Source organism: Delphinapterus leucas, chromosome 7, assembly GCF_059928025.1.
Source record: "Delphinapterus leucas isolate spDelLeu-1000000601 "Yukka" chromosome 7, BTC_Dleu_Yukka2, whole genome shotgun sequence".
Lineage (NCBI taxonomy): Eukaryota > Metazoa > Chordata > Mammalia > Artiodactyla > Monodontidae > Delphinapterus > Delphinapterus leucas.
The window spans coordinates 104,837,938-104,855,902 of NC_143135.1; the positions used below are offsets into that span (position 1 = coordinate 104,837,938).

The following is a 17,965-nucleotide window of genomic DNA, read 5'->3' on the forward strand; positions in this document are numbered from 1 at the left end:
TGCTTCTAGGCCCACTCAGCAGACAGACCTGTGAAATACATTTATATACACATATTCATGCACATATAAATCTATATTTCTATACATGTGGATATTAAAAGCAGTGAGCTCATATCGATACTTCCAATCCCATTATCCTCAGTATATTTATTTATTAGCTCAGTATTCCCTGTAAATAATCAGTCTCTCTGCTTCTTAAAAACAGATTTATTGAGATATATTTCACATACTATATAATTCATCCATTTTAAAGTGTACTGTTGAATGGTTTATAGTATATTCACTGAGTTACACAACCATACACAATTCTTTTAACATACAAACTACTAAAAATTAATCCAGTAAAAAGCAAGCATCCTATATATTTTATTCACCAGAAATAACCACAGTGAGTCCTTTTATACATGTTAAGGTGAATACCACGTGTTGCAGTAAAGAGATGGCCATAGTGTGATTAGCTTCAGCCCTGAAACCCCCTTTAAGATATTACTGCCCAGCAAACCCAAAGCACAGGCAGGCCAAAGGGCAAGGAGATGGGAAAACAGGCTCTATCTAATTGGTTGGGTACCCGTATTAATTGATTTGGTTGTTCAGGGGCGTTAATGGATGTTCTCAGACACTGTTTTTGTTTGCCATTGTTTTGCTAGCTTTAGGGGAAGGACGTGTCTTGATTAGCACTCTTGAAGGCTATTTGAGAATGAATTTAGGTAACGGGTAGTGTTGGCATCAGGCCTGGTGTCTCGCTGTCTGTAGACATCTGTGCACCTGTCACTCAGTTCTGCCCTATTTTGAGAGCATGCTTGACCACCCACCAGTGTGACTCTTTTCACTGATATTCAGTATATTTGGTGAGAAGTCATACTTCAACCTTGCCTCTCAAACTGAATCTTATATCTTACGTTATTACGAATTGCCTGTTTATCCATAAGATTTTATCTAAATAATTAGGATGATCTGAGTGGGATAGAGTTGGTGAACTGTGAAGAAGCAAAGCTGCTGGTATTTGGGGGGAAGGAGTTAGTCATCTCTGACATTTGTATATAGACTGGCTCCTGCATCAAAAGAAGAGAGCTTTGTGAGCCCATAACTGTTTCTGTTGTTGCTAATTTCTGGAAGGAGATTTGGATGGGAATATTACTGTGGTGAAGACTGCCAGGAATGGTCTTGCTCTCAGAAGCTTTGAGGTGGGGCCCGGAGTGAGCTTGGAGCTTACTTGTCCACTGCAGGTGTCTGTCCGCAAGTCGTCTTCTGCCTTTGAATTCCTGACAGCCCATCAGCAGTTCACCCTGTTCCCACTGTGGGCCCTTGTGCAAGGTGTATGTTTCTGTTCATGACGATTGTTCAGGCTCTTTAACTTCTCAGAGCCCTATTTACCTCCAAGACATCTGCTAAGGGTGGCTACCAGACCTCTCAAAAACTCATGTTGGGTGGTCAGGTTAATTTTCTTGGTTTTCTCTCATTACAGCAGGCTTTCGCCCCACTGCTTACAGCTTCCAAGGGCCCCGTAAATGACATGGTCTTCCTGTTTGCAACCAGAGAGTACTTTTTTTTTGGCTGCACTGTGCAGCTTGTGGGATTTTATTTCCCCGACCATGGATGGAAACTGGGCCCTCGGCAGTGAGAGCACAGAGTCCTAACCACTGGACCGTCAGGGAAGTCCCAACCGCAGAGTACTTTTGCAGTAGGTTTATTTATACATATGAGTGTTGGTATCGAGGGGCTTCCCCAAGTGGGTGAGCAGCCATTGTTAACTTTGAAAGGAATGCTATGAACTCTGAAAAAGCTCTAAGACCTGATGGCTGCCATGGCCCTGCTGGTGGGAGGTGGTATGAAAGAAAAACAGTATCACGGGGAATGAGTGGAGACTGAAGATAAATCATAAATGCAGCTTAAATGAAAGCCTATGGTTTAGATTTTGCTAAATTGCCGTGTTCATTGACCAACTTATTGCCTTGAATAGCAAAAACAATATAGGTTTCCAGTGACTTAGGGAATTGTGGGCACTGTCTATTGTACTCCACCGGGTTAAATTGAGAATTGTTACAACCTTAGATAAACTTTTAAAGTGAGACCAAACCATCTTCATTGTTTTTCTGTAAAATAGAGTAATACTGATTTGCTTAGGTCAGTCTTTTTCCTAGAAGTTTCTGATAATTATTTGTATCAAAGGCAAAAAGTAGCAGTGAAATGACAGAGCTGATGCTGGGATTGAAATGTGTTCCTCTCTTAATTTACATGTTTAAAAAGGTTTTGGTTTCGTTTTAAATAAAAGAAATTGGGAAAAAGGAAAGCAAAAACAATCCTTTCCAGTTTCTATGCTCCATTAACCATATTAACATTTTGGTGTATAGACAAGACTTTTTTTCTTTGGATACACATGGAAATGTGTGTGCTTTTAAATGCTTTTTTTTTTTTTTCCCCTAAATTGAATCATGCTAAATATGCTTTCCTGTTTAGTGCTTTTTTAAAAAATTGACATTTATTGAACATCTATTATGTACCACTCTTAGGGATGCATACATCTTTTGAGTCTGTCTTTTTAAACAGATTTAGCCTTAAGGAGTTAACCAGGCTTAAGGAGAGGTTAGGGATATCGGGTGTGTTTATTCCTTTGCTTATTTGTTTAATGATTGTTAAAATTGTTAAACCATCGTGGAAATGGAAATGTTTCCATGTTATATACAGATATTTAACCATGTTTCTTATAACCCCATGGTATTCCATTAAGTACCATTATTTAACTAATTCCCTATTGAGGAACATTTAGGTTGGTTCCTTTTTTTCTTTTTTTTTAATAAATTTATTTATTTTATTTTTGGCTGTGTTGAGTCTTCGTTGCTGCAAGCATCCTTTCTGTAGTTGTGGCGAGCGGGCTTCTCATTGTGGTGTCTTCTCTTGTTGCAGAGCATGGGCGCTAGACGCACAGGCTTCAGTAGTTGTGGTTCACGGGCTCTAGAGCGCAGACTCAGTAGTTGTAGCGCACGGGCTTAGTTGCTCTGCGGCATGTGGGATCTTCCCAGACCAGGGCTTGAATCCATGTCCCCTGCATTGGCAGACGGATTCTTAACCACTGCACCACCAGGGAAGCCCTGGTTCCGGTTTTTTGATATTAACAATTATGTAATGAATATCTTTGTTCACTTTCTTAATTACTTCCTAAGAGTACGGTTTTAGAATTGGAATTGTTGAATCAAGGAGTGCTATTCTGTTTTAAATCAGTGGCATTAGTTCTTTTCTGGTTTTCAGAGGTCAGATCAATTTAATCATGATTCCATAGCAGAAAATTGATGGCGTTTAATCTTACAGTTTAGCATGGAGTTAATTATTAAATTTCTTGCATTAAAATTTAAAAAATTTTAAACTTAATTTCATTTTGAGATATTTCAAGCATACTGAAAAAATAAAACATAATATGATAGTCATGTACTCGCTGTCCTGATTTAAGTTCTTCCCCGTTTTGCCATATTTGCTTTTTTTTTGGGGGGGGGGGTGCTGCTTTGGGTCTTTGTTGCTGCTGCGTGCGGGCTTGCCATATTTGCTTAATCTCCATCTTATTTTTTAATTAAGGGATCAAATGTCCCAGAGTCCCATCCTTACATCCCTTCCCTCCCTCCCTCCCTACCCTTGGAGGTCACTGCTACTCCACTGTCAGGGTGGATCATTCCCATGCCTGTTTTTATACTTTTCCTACATAAGAATGTGTCTATAAACAATTTGTTTTTGTGTTTTAAAGCTGACATTAATGGTGTCATACTGCACTTGACCTTTTATAACTTGCTTTTTTACTTTATATCATTTTGGGGTTTATCTAAGGTGTAATATAAGCAGATTTAGTTAATGCATTTTTAACTAAGATGAAACGGTATGTCGTACTCCACTATATTTTTAAAACCCAGTCTGGTTATTGTTTCTATAGAATATATATAGTAGTGAAATTGCTGTCTAAACTTTTTCTCTGATGTTGCAGTTATACATATAAAATTGAGGTTTTACAAATTAAAGGATATGAACTGTTGCCTAACTATAGAGTTCTTGATAACTGTGGTTGTATAGTTTGATTTGTATAAAACTAGTTACTTGGGACTTGAAACTAACAGCATTAACATCAGTAATTAGAGCTAATACTTAAATAATTCTTAGTGCTTACTGTGTACCAGATTCTGCTCTAAGCTTTTCCCGTGTTGTACATATTACATCTGGCCTCACAGCAGCAAGATAAAGAAACTGAGGCACAGAAAGTTTGAGTAACTCGCCCAAGACCTCTCTGCTAGTAGCAGTGGTGCTGAGATTAAACACTGGCATTTAGCCCTGTACACACTGCCTCTTAAGTGTACTTTTTGTTGCTTTTTTGTCATAAATTAACAAACATAGGGAGTTCCCTGGTGGCCTAGTGGTTAGGATTATGGGCTTTCACTGCTGAGGCCCGGGTTCAATCCCTGGTTGGGGAACTGAGATCCCTTAAGCCAGGAGGTGCGGACAAAACAAAAAGAAAAAATATATATATATGTAAAGATTGCTTAGTCCATACAGTCACCATCCACAGTGTGAGCTGGTGGTTGGATGCCAGAATTTCGGTGATTTGTACTTAGACTGAGTATCGGGGTGCTTCTCCTGATGGAGGCGAATCCTAGTTTACCCCTGGGCTTTGCTTTTTAAGCTTCGATTTTAAGCCTGGTTGATGGGTAAAGCTTGTTTCTATCTCCCTTTGGGGCCCTCGAGGGCAGCACCGTGTCTGACTAACCATTGTGCTCCTGCATTAGTGTCAAATTGAGCTATCTGGTCCCCGAAGTCCCTGTGCTAATGGCAGAGTGAAACCTCACTGCCCCGCGGAAGCTGTTTTGATGTGCGGTGGCTGCCTGTGATGGCGGGAGCACATCTCCCCCTCACAGCAGATCAGGGGCTGCCCTTTGCCTCCGCATGGGCAGTGGAAGGACAGACTTCTCAGGCCCAGAGACCGAGGCCTGAGCTGCAATGAGGGTGGGGAGCGGGTCTGCATATAGACTTCCTGCTAGTTCAAGTCTTAAGACCTTTTTTTTTTTTTTTTTTTTTTTTTACCCGCTTGGCTTGGGGGATCTTAGTTCCCTGACCAGGGATTGAACCCAGGCCCCAGCAGTGACAGCGCCGAGTCCTAACCACTGGACTGCCAGGGAACTCCCCCTAAGACCTTTCTTAGGCCAGATTACTTTCTTATTAGACTTTCCTTTTCCTTTTTTTTAAACCTCAGAGGTTAGCCTGCCTGTTTCCTTTTCCCTCCCCTACCTATTGCGTCTCTCCTGAGCTAAGTACCACCTTGGTTTTCTTGCACTCGGACCCTCAGTAGAGCATGTTGGTGATGCATCAGAAGCGCCTGGGATGCTTGTTCAGTGCAGATCACTGAGTCCCAAATTAGACCTATTGAACCAGGTTCTCTGGGTGATGAGCCAGTGATTACGTTTTTAGCTTTTTATTATGGAAGTTACAAACATATCCAAACACAGAGAAGATTATCGCATTAACCCTCATGTGCTGTGTAACGGTTCATGAACCACTCACCCTGTCTGTAGCCAATCCGACCTACCCCTCGTTATTCGGAAATAAGTCACAGATACCGTTTTTATTTTCCTGTAAATACTTCAGCATGTATTTCTAAGAGATAAGGACTCTATTTTCTAAGCAGCTATGTGTATTTTTCCCCCAGCTTTTTATTTTTGAAAGGTTTCAGACCTATAAAAAATGCAGTAGTACTATACAGTACTCTATACCTGTTACCTGTGTTTCCCAGTTTTGCCTTATCCATCTCACTGTGTGCATTGTGTGTGTCTTACTTACTTTTCATTGTTAGGCCATCTGAAAGTGAGTTGGGACGCTAAGATAGTTCACCTCCAAGTAGTTTTCGGCTTGCTTTTCTTAAAAGCGAGGGCATTCTCCTGTATGACTGTGATACAGCGATCACACATGGGACAATTGTCCTAAATGTTCAAATAATGTCCTTTACAGCTTCCTTTTAAAAAGGATCATACATTATATTTAATCTAGGCATTTCCTCAGCTTCTTCTTTTGAATCTTTTATTTATTTTATATTACTTTATTTTTTTGGCGGCATGCGGGATCTTAGGTCCCTGACTAGGGATTGAACCCGTGCCCCCTGCACTGGAAGTGCAGTCTTAACCACTGGACCACAGGGAGGTCCCTGAATATTTTATGACAATAATATCTTTTAAGAGTCTAGGTCACTTGTTTAGCACTATCTCTGAATTTGAATTTGTCATATTGTTTTGTATGATTAGAGTCAAATGACATATTTTGGCAGAAAGACTGTGTAGGTGATCTGTTCTTAGAACATCACTTAAGTCAGCTTGTCCAGTTAAAGTAGTGTCTGCCAGCCCTTCCCACTGCAAAGACATGCGTTCCCCTTCCTAATTAACACTCCACTGGTGATTTGTACCTGCATCAGTTATCGCAGTGGTGGTTTGTCTTAGAGCTAGGTGTCTGTAGGTCCACAAAGGGCTAAAGTAAGATTCACCTGTTCTTTAGGAGAACACCCAGTCTTAGTTTCCTGGGCGTTTTGTTATTAGAACTGATATGGGCAGAAATAGAAGTAAGAGGCTAGGCATGTTGTCCATGTGAAGCCAGAGGTGGTGGGGAGTAGCTGTGTGTGTTTGAGGTCATGCACGGGAGTTCTCTTCCCGTTTCCCCCGTAGGGTGCCATAGCCCTGCTCCAGAAGTTAAGGGATTGAGGTCAGGAAGGAGTGAGGAAGTCCTGGGCTTTGCGGTTGTAACAGAGTGTTGAGCTCTTGTGGCTGCTGGCCTGGAGCTAAAACGTCCAGTTGGCTTTGGAAGATGAGGTGCACATCAGCTTATATGCATTAGAGACTGCTCCTGTCTGCCCGTGACTGTGTGACCGTCACGGTAACCTGCAGTCAGGGTTGTTTTCACCTTGAATCATGATCAGATTTGCTTCTGACAAAGCTTCTCTTTTCCAGTGGGCGAGTTTGTAAGTGACGTTCTGCTAGTTCCAGAAAAGTGCCAGTTTTTCCACAAGGAGCGGATGGAAGTGTGTGAGAATCATCAGCACTGGCACACTGTGGTCAAAGAGGTAAAGGGGTGGGTGGGAAAAGTCGAGCATTGTTTTTTAGGAAAGTAGTATTTTTTCTCGACACCTTACCATAATTTTATTTTATTATTTTATTTTATTTATTTATTATTTTTTTTGCGGTACGCGGGCCTCTCACTGTTGTGGCCTCTCCCGCTGCGGAGCACAGGCTCCGGACGCGCAGGCTCGGCAGCCATGGCTCACGGGCCCAGCCGCTCCGTGGCATGTGGGATCTTCCTGGACCGGGGCACGAACCCGTGTCCCCTGCATCGGCAGGCGGACTCCCAATCACTGCGCCACCAGGGAAGCCCCTTACCATAATTTTAAATTAATTTTCTTTCCCTTTGTCTCATCAAAGTTTACAGTTACTTGTATCTTTTAAATTAAAACTATTTGGGAGAAGAACAAGATATTTTTGTAAGGAAGTACAGTATTAACAGTTCAGCCCCTGAAGTCAGGGACATGAAAAAGATCGTTAAGGATTCTGTCGGCAGGGCCCCCAGCAAGGCCACCCAAACCCTAAGGCGTGTGTGGAAATAGCCAATTATAGGACATCTGTGTCTGGACATGCATGCTGTCAGGTTTAGATATCATTTCATTCTTCCCGTGGGGAGAATGACCCTTTCTTAGCTTGTCCTCTGAGTTAAGTTGGTTTTCCAGCCAGTTGCCTTTCTTTTGTCTAGTTCTGAAGTAATTCTGAATTCCTCACCAATTAGGAGTGTATGTTACCATTGACCACCATTCACCCGCGTCGATAATTACTAAAAGAAACCTCCTTTCCTTAATTTTATTCCAACTTTGGGCTTTCATTGGTTTTAGCCCAGATGATGTTTCCCCCTTGCAAATTAAGCAAGATTTGTAAGTCTTAAAATAGTAGGGTCGCAACTTTTTGGCCAAAAATGTATGTGTCCATGAGAAAGGCTCACGTTGTGATTTCGTAAGGGTTTCTTTTGGGTAAAGCTGGGGATCGGGGGTCTTTGGCCACACTTGCTGTGCTCTGATGTTGGTGTGTGGGTTTCCCTCAGGCCTGCCTGACTCAGGGAATGACCTTGTACAGCTATGGCATGCTGCTCCCCTGTGGGGTGGACCAGTTCCACGGCACCGAGTACGTGTGCTGCCCTCAGACAAAGGTTGTTGAATCTGCTGTGTCAAAAGAAGAGGAGGAGGACGATGAAGAGGACGATGAGGAGGACGATGAAGAGGACGATGAAGAGGAAGACTACGATATTTATAAAAGGTAACCTCCTGCCCGGAGCCTGCGGATGTGGCCGTGGCTGCTGGTCCCTGGCTTCCGGGCGAAGCGGGCATTGCCCGTTCCTGCCAGAGCTGGGCTGGCACATCTCACTTGGGCCGTGGCTGAGCCCAGGCACGCCAGTGGCCTTCAGCTGCGTGTCACCCCGGCCACGTGCCTTTCTGCAGGTTAGCCCAGCCCCTGCTGCCTGGTGGTCCCCTTCCGCTGAGGCGGCCGGGCTGAGGGCTTTAGCGGCACGGCTCACCATGGGCTGAGCTTATTTCCTGCCTCTGTCTTTGTGTTTCAGAACAGGGAAGGGACTCATTGTTGCGCTCTGTGCATAGCAACTGGTATTAACCTTCCTTTTTTATTGTGACCTTTAGTGAATTTCCTACCGAAGCAGATTTGGAAGACTTCACAGAAGCAGCTGTGGATGAGGGTGAGCAGGAAGTGGTGGAAGATCGCGATTACTACTACGATGCCTTCAAGGGAGACGGCCGCCACAAGGAGAGCCCGACCCAGCCCAGCCGCCATGGGACCGCTGCAGAGAAGGAGATCTCTCACGGCGTCAGAGGTAACCCCACGGAGAGCCGCCGCGGCTGTAAAATCCACCTGGCGGTCATTTACTTAGAATTTGTTAATATTCTCTAATTTGCCTAGAGACTGCTTTCCTCACAGGTAAGTCAGGAGGGTGGCTTCATGCCCCGAAGGTGAGGTCAGCTCTGGGCACTGCAGGGTCTGGCGGTTGACAGATTTTAATCAGGAAACTAAGCTTCGCATTGTAAGGACTTAACTAGAGAGTCAGAGAGACCACGTGGTCTGCCGTCGGGCAGGATTCTTCCACATCCAGCCGGAAATGTTCTCTCCTGAGGGGGTTCCCCTTCCTCAGCAACTGCTGAAGCCCCAACCTGTTGGAGTGGAAGTCACTTCCTTGGTTCCTTTCCTGAGTGTGTTCCCATCTGTAGGCTGCCCTGTTTGTCCATCAGAAAGAGGTTTGCAGCTGGGAGGGTGGAATTTGATGACCTACCGGGTAAGGGATCAGGGCCAGCAGTGTTTTCATTTCACCATTAAAAAAAAAAAAAAAAAAAAGTTGTGACAGTTCTAGACCATTTTATGTGCAGCCTCTTGCTGATAGTATATTCGAAACCAATTAAGATCTGAAGAATTATTCAGGATTCAACCAGGAGCAGATGACTTAATGAGTCCAGAAGTTTGTGATTCACCCTGGAGAACATAAAACGTACACTCGTCCTTTCCAGGGGCCTAAGTAGCGTTTACGATGGTTACCGCCAGTGAAACAGTCTCTGCACCTGCACTGTCTCCTTCTGCCCTTGACACCCCCGAGACGGCCAAACCAGGCAGTTGTCCCCACTTCACAGATCAGAAACGTGAGGCTCCTCCATGTCAGCCCTGCCCCGCTCTAGACTCTAGACAGTGCAGAAAGCACCAGTCCATATTCTCAGGACCTAAGGGTCTCTCTTGCATCAGGAAGGAAAACGACCACATCCTCAGTGTTGGCTGGCAGGAGTTGGCAACTTCGTTGGCCTGGGCGCCCGGTGCTGCCCCATCTTGGCCTTCGCTGATGTTAAGCGTCGCCTGGTCCTTCTCCCCTTGCTGGTCTGTAGCTCTGTGAACCCCTGGAGCTGCTGCCCGGCCCCTGCTGACATTCTGACCATTTCCACACAGCTGTCTGCTCCCAGGAGGCGCTGACGGGGCCCTGCCGGGCCGTGATGCCCCGGTGGTACTTCGACCTCTCCAAGGGGAAGTGCGTGCGCTTTATATATGGCGGCTGCGGCGGCAACAGGAACAATTTTGAGTCTGAGGAGTTTTGTATGGCTGTGTGTAAAGTGATGAGTAAGTCCCGCCGCCCTGGCTGTGCAGCTCCATCCCGTCCAGCGTTCTGTCCCCCGGTGTCCTCGTGACCGCGTCTGTGTGGTGCTCCCTGCCCACTCGGTGTTCGCTGTTGGTCGTCTGCTCTTCTCTCTGTGCTTTCTAGATCTAGCTTTGCTTTCCTGTCGGCAGTTGTCAGCTCAGTTTTCCGTGTCCTGTGCTCGCCGTGGGCCCGTGGAGGTGGAGGTGGTGGTGGTGGAGGAGGTGATGGTGGAGGTGGTGGAGGTGATGGTGATGGTGGTGGTGGAGGTGATGGTGGTGGAGGAGGTGATGGTGATGGTGGAGGTGGTGGAGGTGATGGTGATGGTGGAGGTGGTGGAGGAGGTGATGGTGATGGTGGAGGTGGAGGTGATGGTGGTGGAGGAGGTGATGGTGGAGGAGGTGATGGTAGTGGAGGTGATGATGGTGATGGTGGAGGTGATGGTGGTGATGGAGGTGGTGACAGCGGTGATAATGGGAGCAGTAATGGCGGAGGAGATGACGCTCCCTCCCTGCCACAGCGGGGAGCCAGGGGCCTGCCCTTTCTCATCCGGAGCCTCCGTGTTGGTTGGGTTGGGAAGGCGGCCCTGCCCTCCTCTGTCTGAGGCTGAAATGCACGAAGGACAAGCGGACAGGTCGTGAGTTCTGCACATCTTGTGTCCAGGCTTTTCTCTCTCACTCTTGTGTTGAGCGGCCCTGTGCCGACCCCCCATGATGCACACTAGCTAAGGGGGTCACCCGCTCTCCAAAAAAGTGACAATAAGGACACTTCAGGGAGCCGAGAACATTGGAACATCTTGCTATACGCACTCCAGGGAGCGTGCTCTGCAGCCAAGTGGTGGTGACTCCGTTTCCCCAGTATTCTGGCAGCGCTGGATCAGGCCTAGCTTTAGGAGTTTTAGTTTATGCGTTCTTTGGTCACAAAGAAATTCAGCGTTCAGTTGAGTCAGGTTTACTTCGCTGTCGGCAGGTTGCCTTTCTTCATAGTTCCCCCTTTTCCTGTTTAAGACCCTCTTTCTCGTCTGGAGCACTTCTGACCCGTGTGTAGGAAAACCCTCTGGCTAGGCAGACCCTTCCTCATTCTGATTCTAGAATAATGAGCTGTGCTGCCATTCCTGGTATTTGCCCTAAAGATTTGTGGCTATAGCTTCTGACGGTTTTTCGTTCATATGCCACCTTGTTCCCTCTTTCCTTCCCCAACCAAAAGATTATTTAAATCTTAATATGATATGGTTTACTTTTAGTGCTTCCACTCCAGCTGCTGCTTGGTGAACTTTTTATTTGAAATGATTGAAAAGATGAGAAAACAAATGAGCCCTTAGGGAACGTTGGTGGCAGAAACTTTTTTATTTAGGAAAGATGGAGACAGAAATTATTGTGATACTTCCTGCTTTGTAAAACTTCTTAAACTAAGGGGCAACAAAACGCTGTTTGGGGTCAAAGCCTGAGGAATCTGGGTCGTTTAAGGTCTCGCTGAATGTGGAGGTGCAGTCTTTACCCAGAGGATCAGGTGGACGGTGTCGTAAGACACTGGGGACTGGCAGATTGCTGGAGCGTGAACAGTTGCAAAGCCTGCAAGGTCGTGCTTCCCGACAGGCCATGTGCTTGGGGCCCGGCTGGAGGGCTTTGGAGCCTAGAAGCATCACTGCTCCTGTGGGCAAGTTTGCTTCCCTCCTTGAAGGGGACTGAGGCCTGCACATTTCCGGCTTCCTGAGCTGGTCGCTTGCACACAGACAGAGGGATGTGGTTCTAGGTTTGAGCCCATCCCATCGTGTCTTCAGAACCAAACCTCCAGACCTGCTGCCCCTTTGCCCTCTCTTTCCGGCGTGGGGCGGGGGTGGGGTGGGGCGGAGGCAGCTTGCGCTTGCTTGTATTACCTTCATCCGGCCCGGCCTGGGGATATGAACCAAAGGCTCTGTCTCCAACACATAAGCCTTTAAGCTGCGGACATGCGCCGCCAATGGCGACGTGTTTGTTGGCACCAGTGGAATTCAGTGCTTCGAAATTCTCCTGGCTGAGCTTTTGAGTATCATGGGGAATGTGGTTTCTGAAGCTAGCTGTATATATTCTGATTTAGTTATAGTCTGGAAATTGGCTGTTGAGATCCTATTTAAATTAATGTAGGAGGCAGATGTTCTTGACAAGACTTAAGCCATAGCTTCTAGGGTTGAAACTCAGTAAAAGAGGGTGAATGAAGACACCCCGATTTAAGGACTGCGGAGTGGCTGACTTACTTGTGGTCACACTCATCGTTTACACAGCTGGTCTCGTGTTAGAATCACGCAGTTCTGGAAACTGGGAGAATTTGTTTTTGAATTAAAATTCGTTGAACTTGGCCTTTGCTCTCCCAGTGGCTCTCAAGTGTGTCCTGATGGAGCAAGTTGTGTAAGCAGGTTGCCTGACATTCCTCCTTGGCCTGGGAAATCCCCAGTGAGTTGGGGTAATGAGAATTTCCGCAGGTATTTCTTAAGAGGTAGACCTGTCACCTCAACCCTTCCTGGGTTAGGATAAGCTCCTTTGTGCAGATGCACGTCTGCCTGGGGCTGGTAGGAACTCAGGAACTTAGACTAGTGTGGAGTGTTTGTTCTAACGGGTTTGTTCCTGGGTGGTGGCCTGGTGGGGCCAGTGAGTGCCATGGATAGAAAAGCCCAAAGCATCTTCACACTCGTGGTAAGCCCTTGTCCAGTACATTGCCCCTGCTGTGGGGCTGGGGCTGAAAGACCTCCAGTGGAACTGAAAACTAAGCAGCTGGAGCTGAAGCATTTGGACTTTCTCTGCCCAGTCTGTGTGCAAAGAACATTCAGTTGAATCAGTTGCCCAAAGTGAGTTGTGACCTAAAAATAGCCAGAGAAAAAGAGGAGACCTGAGCCCTGCAGTGCCTTTGCACGTCTGACTTCAGCCCTGTCTCTGGTCAGATGCTCTCAATAGGGTAGTTCTTGTTTAGGTTTTAAGGTTTCAAGAGCTGCGGGAAGGTATAGAAGTGGTTTCCTTTTCTGCCCCTGAAGTCCTCAATAGATGCCTCACTGGTCCTACAGGACGGGGGGAGTGCGGACAGGCCTGGTGGCTGGATACTGGGTAAGGAAGATGGAGTGGAGTCCCAGCAGATGGGCGCACCCTGCCGTTGAGCACGGTGCTGGCTGGACACGCCGGTCCCGTCTGCAGGCCCAGCCAGGCTTTGCTCCCTGAGCATCGTGCGACTTCAGCGTGGGGCTGGCCCCTGGAGAGAACCCTCTGGTCCCTTTGTTTCAGTTCCCCCAACTCCACTGCCGACCAATGATGTCGACGTGTATTTCGAGACCTCAGCAGATGACAACGAGCACGCGCGCTTCCAGAAGGCCAAGGAGCAGCTGGAAATCCGGCACCGAAACCGGATGGACAGGGTAAACCTCGGGCTCCCTTATCTTCGTGCTGTCAGGCATCAGCTGACTTGGGGTTCGTGGCTGAAGCAGAGGGACGCCACCTCCCCAGGTTGTTGTGCTAATAACCGAGTTAGGACAGGTGAGGTGTGAGAGTGTAGGCCGGCCTGCCTTTGGGGCGGAGCTAGTCCCCTCCCTCTGTCCATGATAATGGAATTATCCTCTGAGTGCTTCTCTGTTCCAGACTCTGCCGAGGAGCGCTTCCTGTAAACATTATGTTCTGCTTTTTCTTTGCCATGAACTAGCTTTTTAAATTTTTTTATTTTGAAGAAGGAAACTTTATATCAATACTGTAAGTAGAAAGCTAGTATCATTTACCATTAGAACAAGGTAACTAGAAAAAGATATTGGATCAAAGCAAACAGTGTTAAAACATTCCAGCTAGATACTGTGGCCTGCATAGTTTCAGGGATGCTTCTTTTCCTTCACGGAGTTATAAGTGCCAGAGCAACAGAGCACCAGAGTGCAATTTTCTCCTAGACTTACTTGGAAAGGTTGAAAAAAAAAATTGAAAAGGGAATTTTTTGCTAGGTCTGGGTACCACCTAAAATCCCACACATCCCCTGTGGTGGGCTTGTATGCTGGGAAATGCTTGTTACTCTGTTTTAACCACATCAGTTCTGAGAAGTCGGTACGAGAGCTGACGCCCTGCATCTTCTGAGGCAGTTCTGGGACAAACCCTGAGCTCATGAGTTTGTGGGATGTGATTTCCTTGTGCACTTTTCCACATTACATTCAGGGCTTGGCAGTATTTTTAGAAAATGGGGGAATTGTTTCAGAGATTATTCTGGTTATAGTGGCTTTGACCTTTGTTCCAGGTGAAGAAGGAATGGGAAGAGGCTGAACTTCAAGCCAAGAACCTCCCCAAAGCAGAGAGGCAGACTCTCATTCAGGTGAGATGTGTCCTCCAGAGAGGGGCTCCCAGGCTGACCCTTTGGAGTATGGTCGGAGCCAGAGTCCCCACAAGTTAGAGTTTGACACCCCCTTTTGGTTGAGCGCTTATGTTACGAGGAAACTTTCACTGGCCGGCTTTGTTTTTCACCTACCAACTGGCGTTCTCTAGAATTGCTCACCTACGGTGGAGGGAAACCGAAGCTCGGAGCAGAGCACACCTCACTCATGCCTGGAAGTGACCTTAGCTCGGCTGTGTTTACTCTGCTTTCCCGGCAAAAGTCCTCGGGCATCTTCCTTCGTAGGCTGTGCCTTGTTTTCTGGCAGTACTGCAGTACCAAATGCTGTTTTGTTTTTTGTTGTTTTTTTTTGCAGACTTATTGAAAAGTCAAAAGGCAGAAAATAAATCTCTCTGTTTATCTTAACTTTGGATTTAAGAATGTAATCAGACTCAGAGCAGCTGCCTCCCTTTGCCTAGAGGAGGTTGTTGACAGGAATTTACAGGACTGCTTTGGGATTCCTAAAACTAGTTACATCTTACGTCAGCTTATGTTTAGCTGAAACCTCTCTTCTCATGATGTTGATATTTTATCGGCTCACCTTTGCTTTTTTATCAGTAACCTAGAAAATCTGCGAATGTTAATTTCCACACAGCCAGTGCACCCCATGCAGGGAGCTTTAGCTCGGCAGCCTTCAACGTGCCTGCAGACTGGCCAGGCACCCCGCAGGGAGCTCGCCCTTCAGGACTTGGTGTGAATGGCTCGGCCTCACCTGCCACAGGACAGGACTGTGGTCTGGGGGTGCCTTGCTGCAGTGTGGGAAGGACAGCCTTCCTTTCCTCGCGGTGCACACGGAGAGGCCAGGCCTGGGCTTGCATGCTAGGGATTTCAGTTAGGGAGGTGCTGAGGAGCCCGTCCCATGCCCAGACATACATGCTGTCTTTAGATGGGGAAGTACAGTCGGCCCTTGAACCACAGGGGCTTGAATTGCGTGGGTCCCCCTACACGCAGATTGTTTTCAACGGTAAAGGCCACAGCACCGCACATGGGCGGTTGGCTGAATCCGTGGATGCGGAACCGCATGTACAGAGGCCCGACTGTAAGTTACACTGGGATCTTGGACCACGGGGAGGATCGGTGCCCTTATCCCCTGCGATGTTCAAGGGTCACCTGTAAGTGTCCAGACGGAAGTCAGAGGAGGTGTTCTACGACCTCACCCCGCTCCACACGACTCTGTGCTGGGGCGCTGGGCGCGGAGAGGCACAGAGTGGGGTCTGACACCGTGAGTGTAGATGCCCGCAGGTGCGTTGACTCGATGTGGTTCCTGCTTTATGGTTTAGCACTTCCAAGCCATGGTGAAGGCCCTGGAGAAGGAAGCGGCCAGCGAGAAGCAGCAGCTGGTGGAGACGCACCTGGCACGGGTGGAGGCCATGCTCAACGACCGCCGCCGGGTGGCGCTGGAGAACTACCTGGCGGCTCTGCAGTCCGACCCTCCGCGGGTGAGAATCGCTGAAGTAGCGTGTGTAGAACCGGTGTGAGCTCACATCGCGCTTGAGGGCCCGTGGGCCGCCTGTGGTGTGGACACGGCTTCCGCTGGAAAAGCAGAACCTCAGGGTGTTGGTTGGTAGTTCTCCAGTTATTGCATTTTTATAGTAGCCTTACTTTCAAAGAATAAAAACACATCTTCCATGGACAAAGGCTTTTGAACCAGTTCTATTCTAAATAAGATGATAAGTTAATTTATATCGCAGCTCTTATCTGCCAGTGGTGTCAAACTTTATCCCTTAGCTCTAACTTGCCTTGCTCTGGGGGATGGAGAGGATCGAAAAGGAGGGTATTTGTAGCCTCCTTAAGCAAGTAAAGTCTTCTGGGTGACACAGGTCACCCTGTGCTTGTAATTATGGTGGCAGGCGCCAAGCTCAGGAAAGGGGACAGACAGATTGGAGGAAGACGGTGGGCTAGCAATTTTGGAAAATGCTGTCTGTTGAGGAGCCACTATAACTGTGGAACTTAGCTTTTGCTACTTAGAAGGGTAGCTTCTTGTTACTTGGTAACTTAAAGCTCTTAAAGGTACAGCTTTCATTCCTGGGCCTCACTGAGGCTGACTTTCTTAGTGAGTTTTTAAAGCTTCATTTTCCTGCCTGTTTTCAGTTCCCTAGTCTCTGGACGTGAAAACCACTGTTCTCTCTTGTAGCCCCATCGCATTCTCCAAGCCTTGCGACGCTACGTCCGGGCTGAGAACAAAGATCGCCTCCACACCATCCGTCATTACCAGCACGTGCTGGCTGTTGACCCCGAAAAGGCGGCCCAGATGAAGTCCCAGGTACACCAGACAGAGGAGAGACCGCTCTGACCGGTGGTCGGGCAGCACGGATGGTCGTGCTTATTGTTTTTAGTCCTCAGGAAATGATTTTGGATTTCCAAAGACAGTAGGTACAAGAGTTGGTTTTTGCAAAGGTACTATTTAAAAAATATCTTTTCCATACTTTTTCATATTAAGTATGCCCTACTTAAACTGTTCTTGAAGGTTTAGGAATGCATGATTATATTGAAGAGATCATTTTTATATCAGTTTATTTCTAGCTGAGGGTCCCACCAGAATTAATATTTGAAATCTCTTTCTAGGCAAGCACATCTTAAAAATTGGTCTCTTTTGTACAGTATAGTTTTTGCGTTTAGACACTTTACATCCCTGGGTTTTGTCCCCTGCTGCGTCCTACTGGTCTTTGTAGTCATCTATAGAGGTTTGTTTCTGGACCTACATTTCTAATTTTTGTTTTGACCATGTATTAACTTGAGTTTTACTGTCTTGTATTCATAGAAATGAACTTGCCTCCAAGACCGCTAGCTTCCTTTAAAACAGTCTGCCTGTTAGTTTTCCTAGAGGGCCTTGTGATGCCATAACTGATCTTACTCTATTTCCTCCTGTATTTTAAACCCAGCCCTGTGCTGCTTTGTGGGGACGCAGCGTGCACAGGCTGGGAACCTGTCCCCTCCTGCCTCCTGTTGCTCCTGTGGTGTGATTGTAGGGGAACTTCCCAGAAGCCCTGGGGGGCTCCCCTACGGCCCCATCTGCTGCCCAGTTCTGCTCCAGCATCTCACCACACATAGTTGAATCCTGTGTGCCCTTGAGCAGCTCACAGTTGTGTGAAATTAATTATGTTAACTGTGAAGATGGAGAAGAATTGTCCTTAAACATACGGAGCCCACATTAGCAGCTGGGTGTTCAGGGAATGAAAGAACTCAGTGTCCTAAAGAGTGGGAAGGGCATGGGTCTGGGGACCCCCGGGGCCTCTGCTGGGGGCCTGGAGCTAAGGCTCTGTTTGAAGCTGGATGGAGTAGAAGAGAAGGAGGAAAGGCCAGCAGACCTCGGGTAGCTTCCGGGAAGCTCAGGTAGGAAAAGCTTACATCCTGACAGGGGTTAGAATTTTTCAGGTCTACCCGATTTTTTTTTTTTTTTTAAACGTAGGTCTTCCCTGGAGGTCCA

General features: G+C 46.9%; 1 protein-coding gene across 6 annotated transcripts in view; it reads left to right on the forward strand.

The window, feature by feature from the left end:
• The window catches only part of APLP2 (amyloid beta precursor like protein 2), a 71,933-nt gene that overhangs the window by 41,754 nt on the left and 12,214 nt on the right, over positions 1-17,965 (forward strand). For 4 of the 6 annotated variants that reach the window (XM_022556296.3, XM_022556297.3, XM_022556295.2 and 1 more), the window contains exons 4-11: positions 6,963-7,075; positions 8,098-8,309; positions 8,687-8,877; positions 9,990-10,157; positions 13,422-13,552; positions 14,407-14,481; positions 15,819-15,977; positions 16,673-16,801. In XM_022556296.3, coding sequence (XP_022412004.1) covers positions 6,963-7,075; positions 8,098-8,309; positions 8,687-8,877; positions 9,990-10,157; positions 13,422-13,552; positions 14,407-14,481; positions 15,819-15,977; positions 16,673-16,801 — 1,178 coding nt within the window. The remainder of the gene's footprint in view (positions 1-6,962; positions 7,076-8,097; positions 8,310-8,686; positions 8,878-9,989; positions 10,158-13,421; positions 13,553-14,406; positions 14,482-15,818; positions 15,978-16,672; positions 16,802-17,965) is intronic. The other 2 variants (XM_030764513.2, XM_030764514.2) reach the window with 1 other exon arrangement.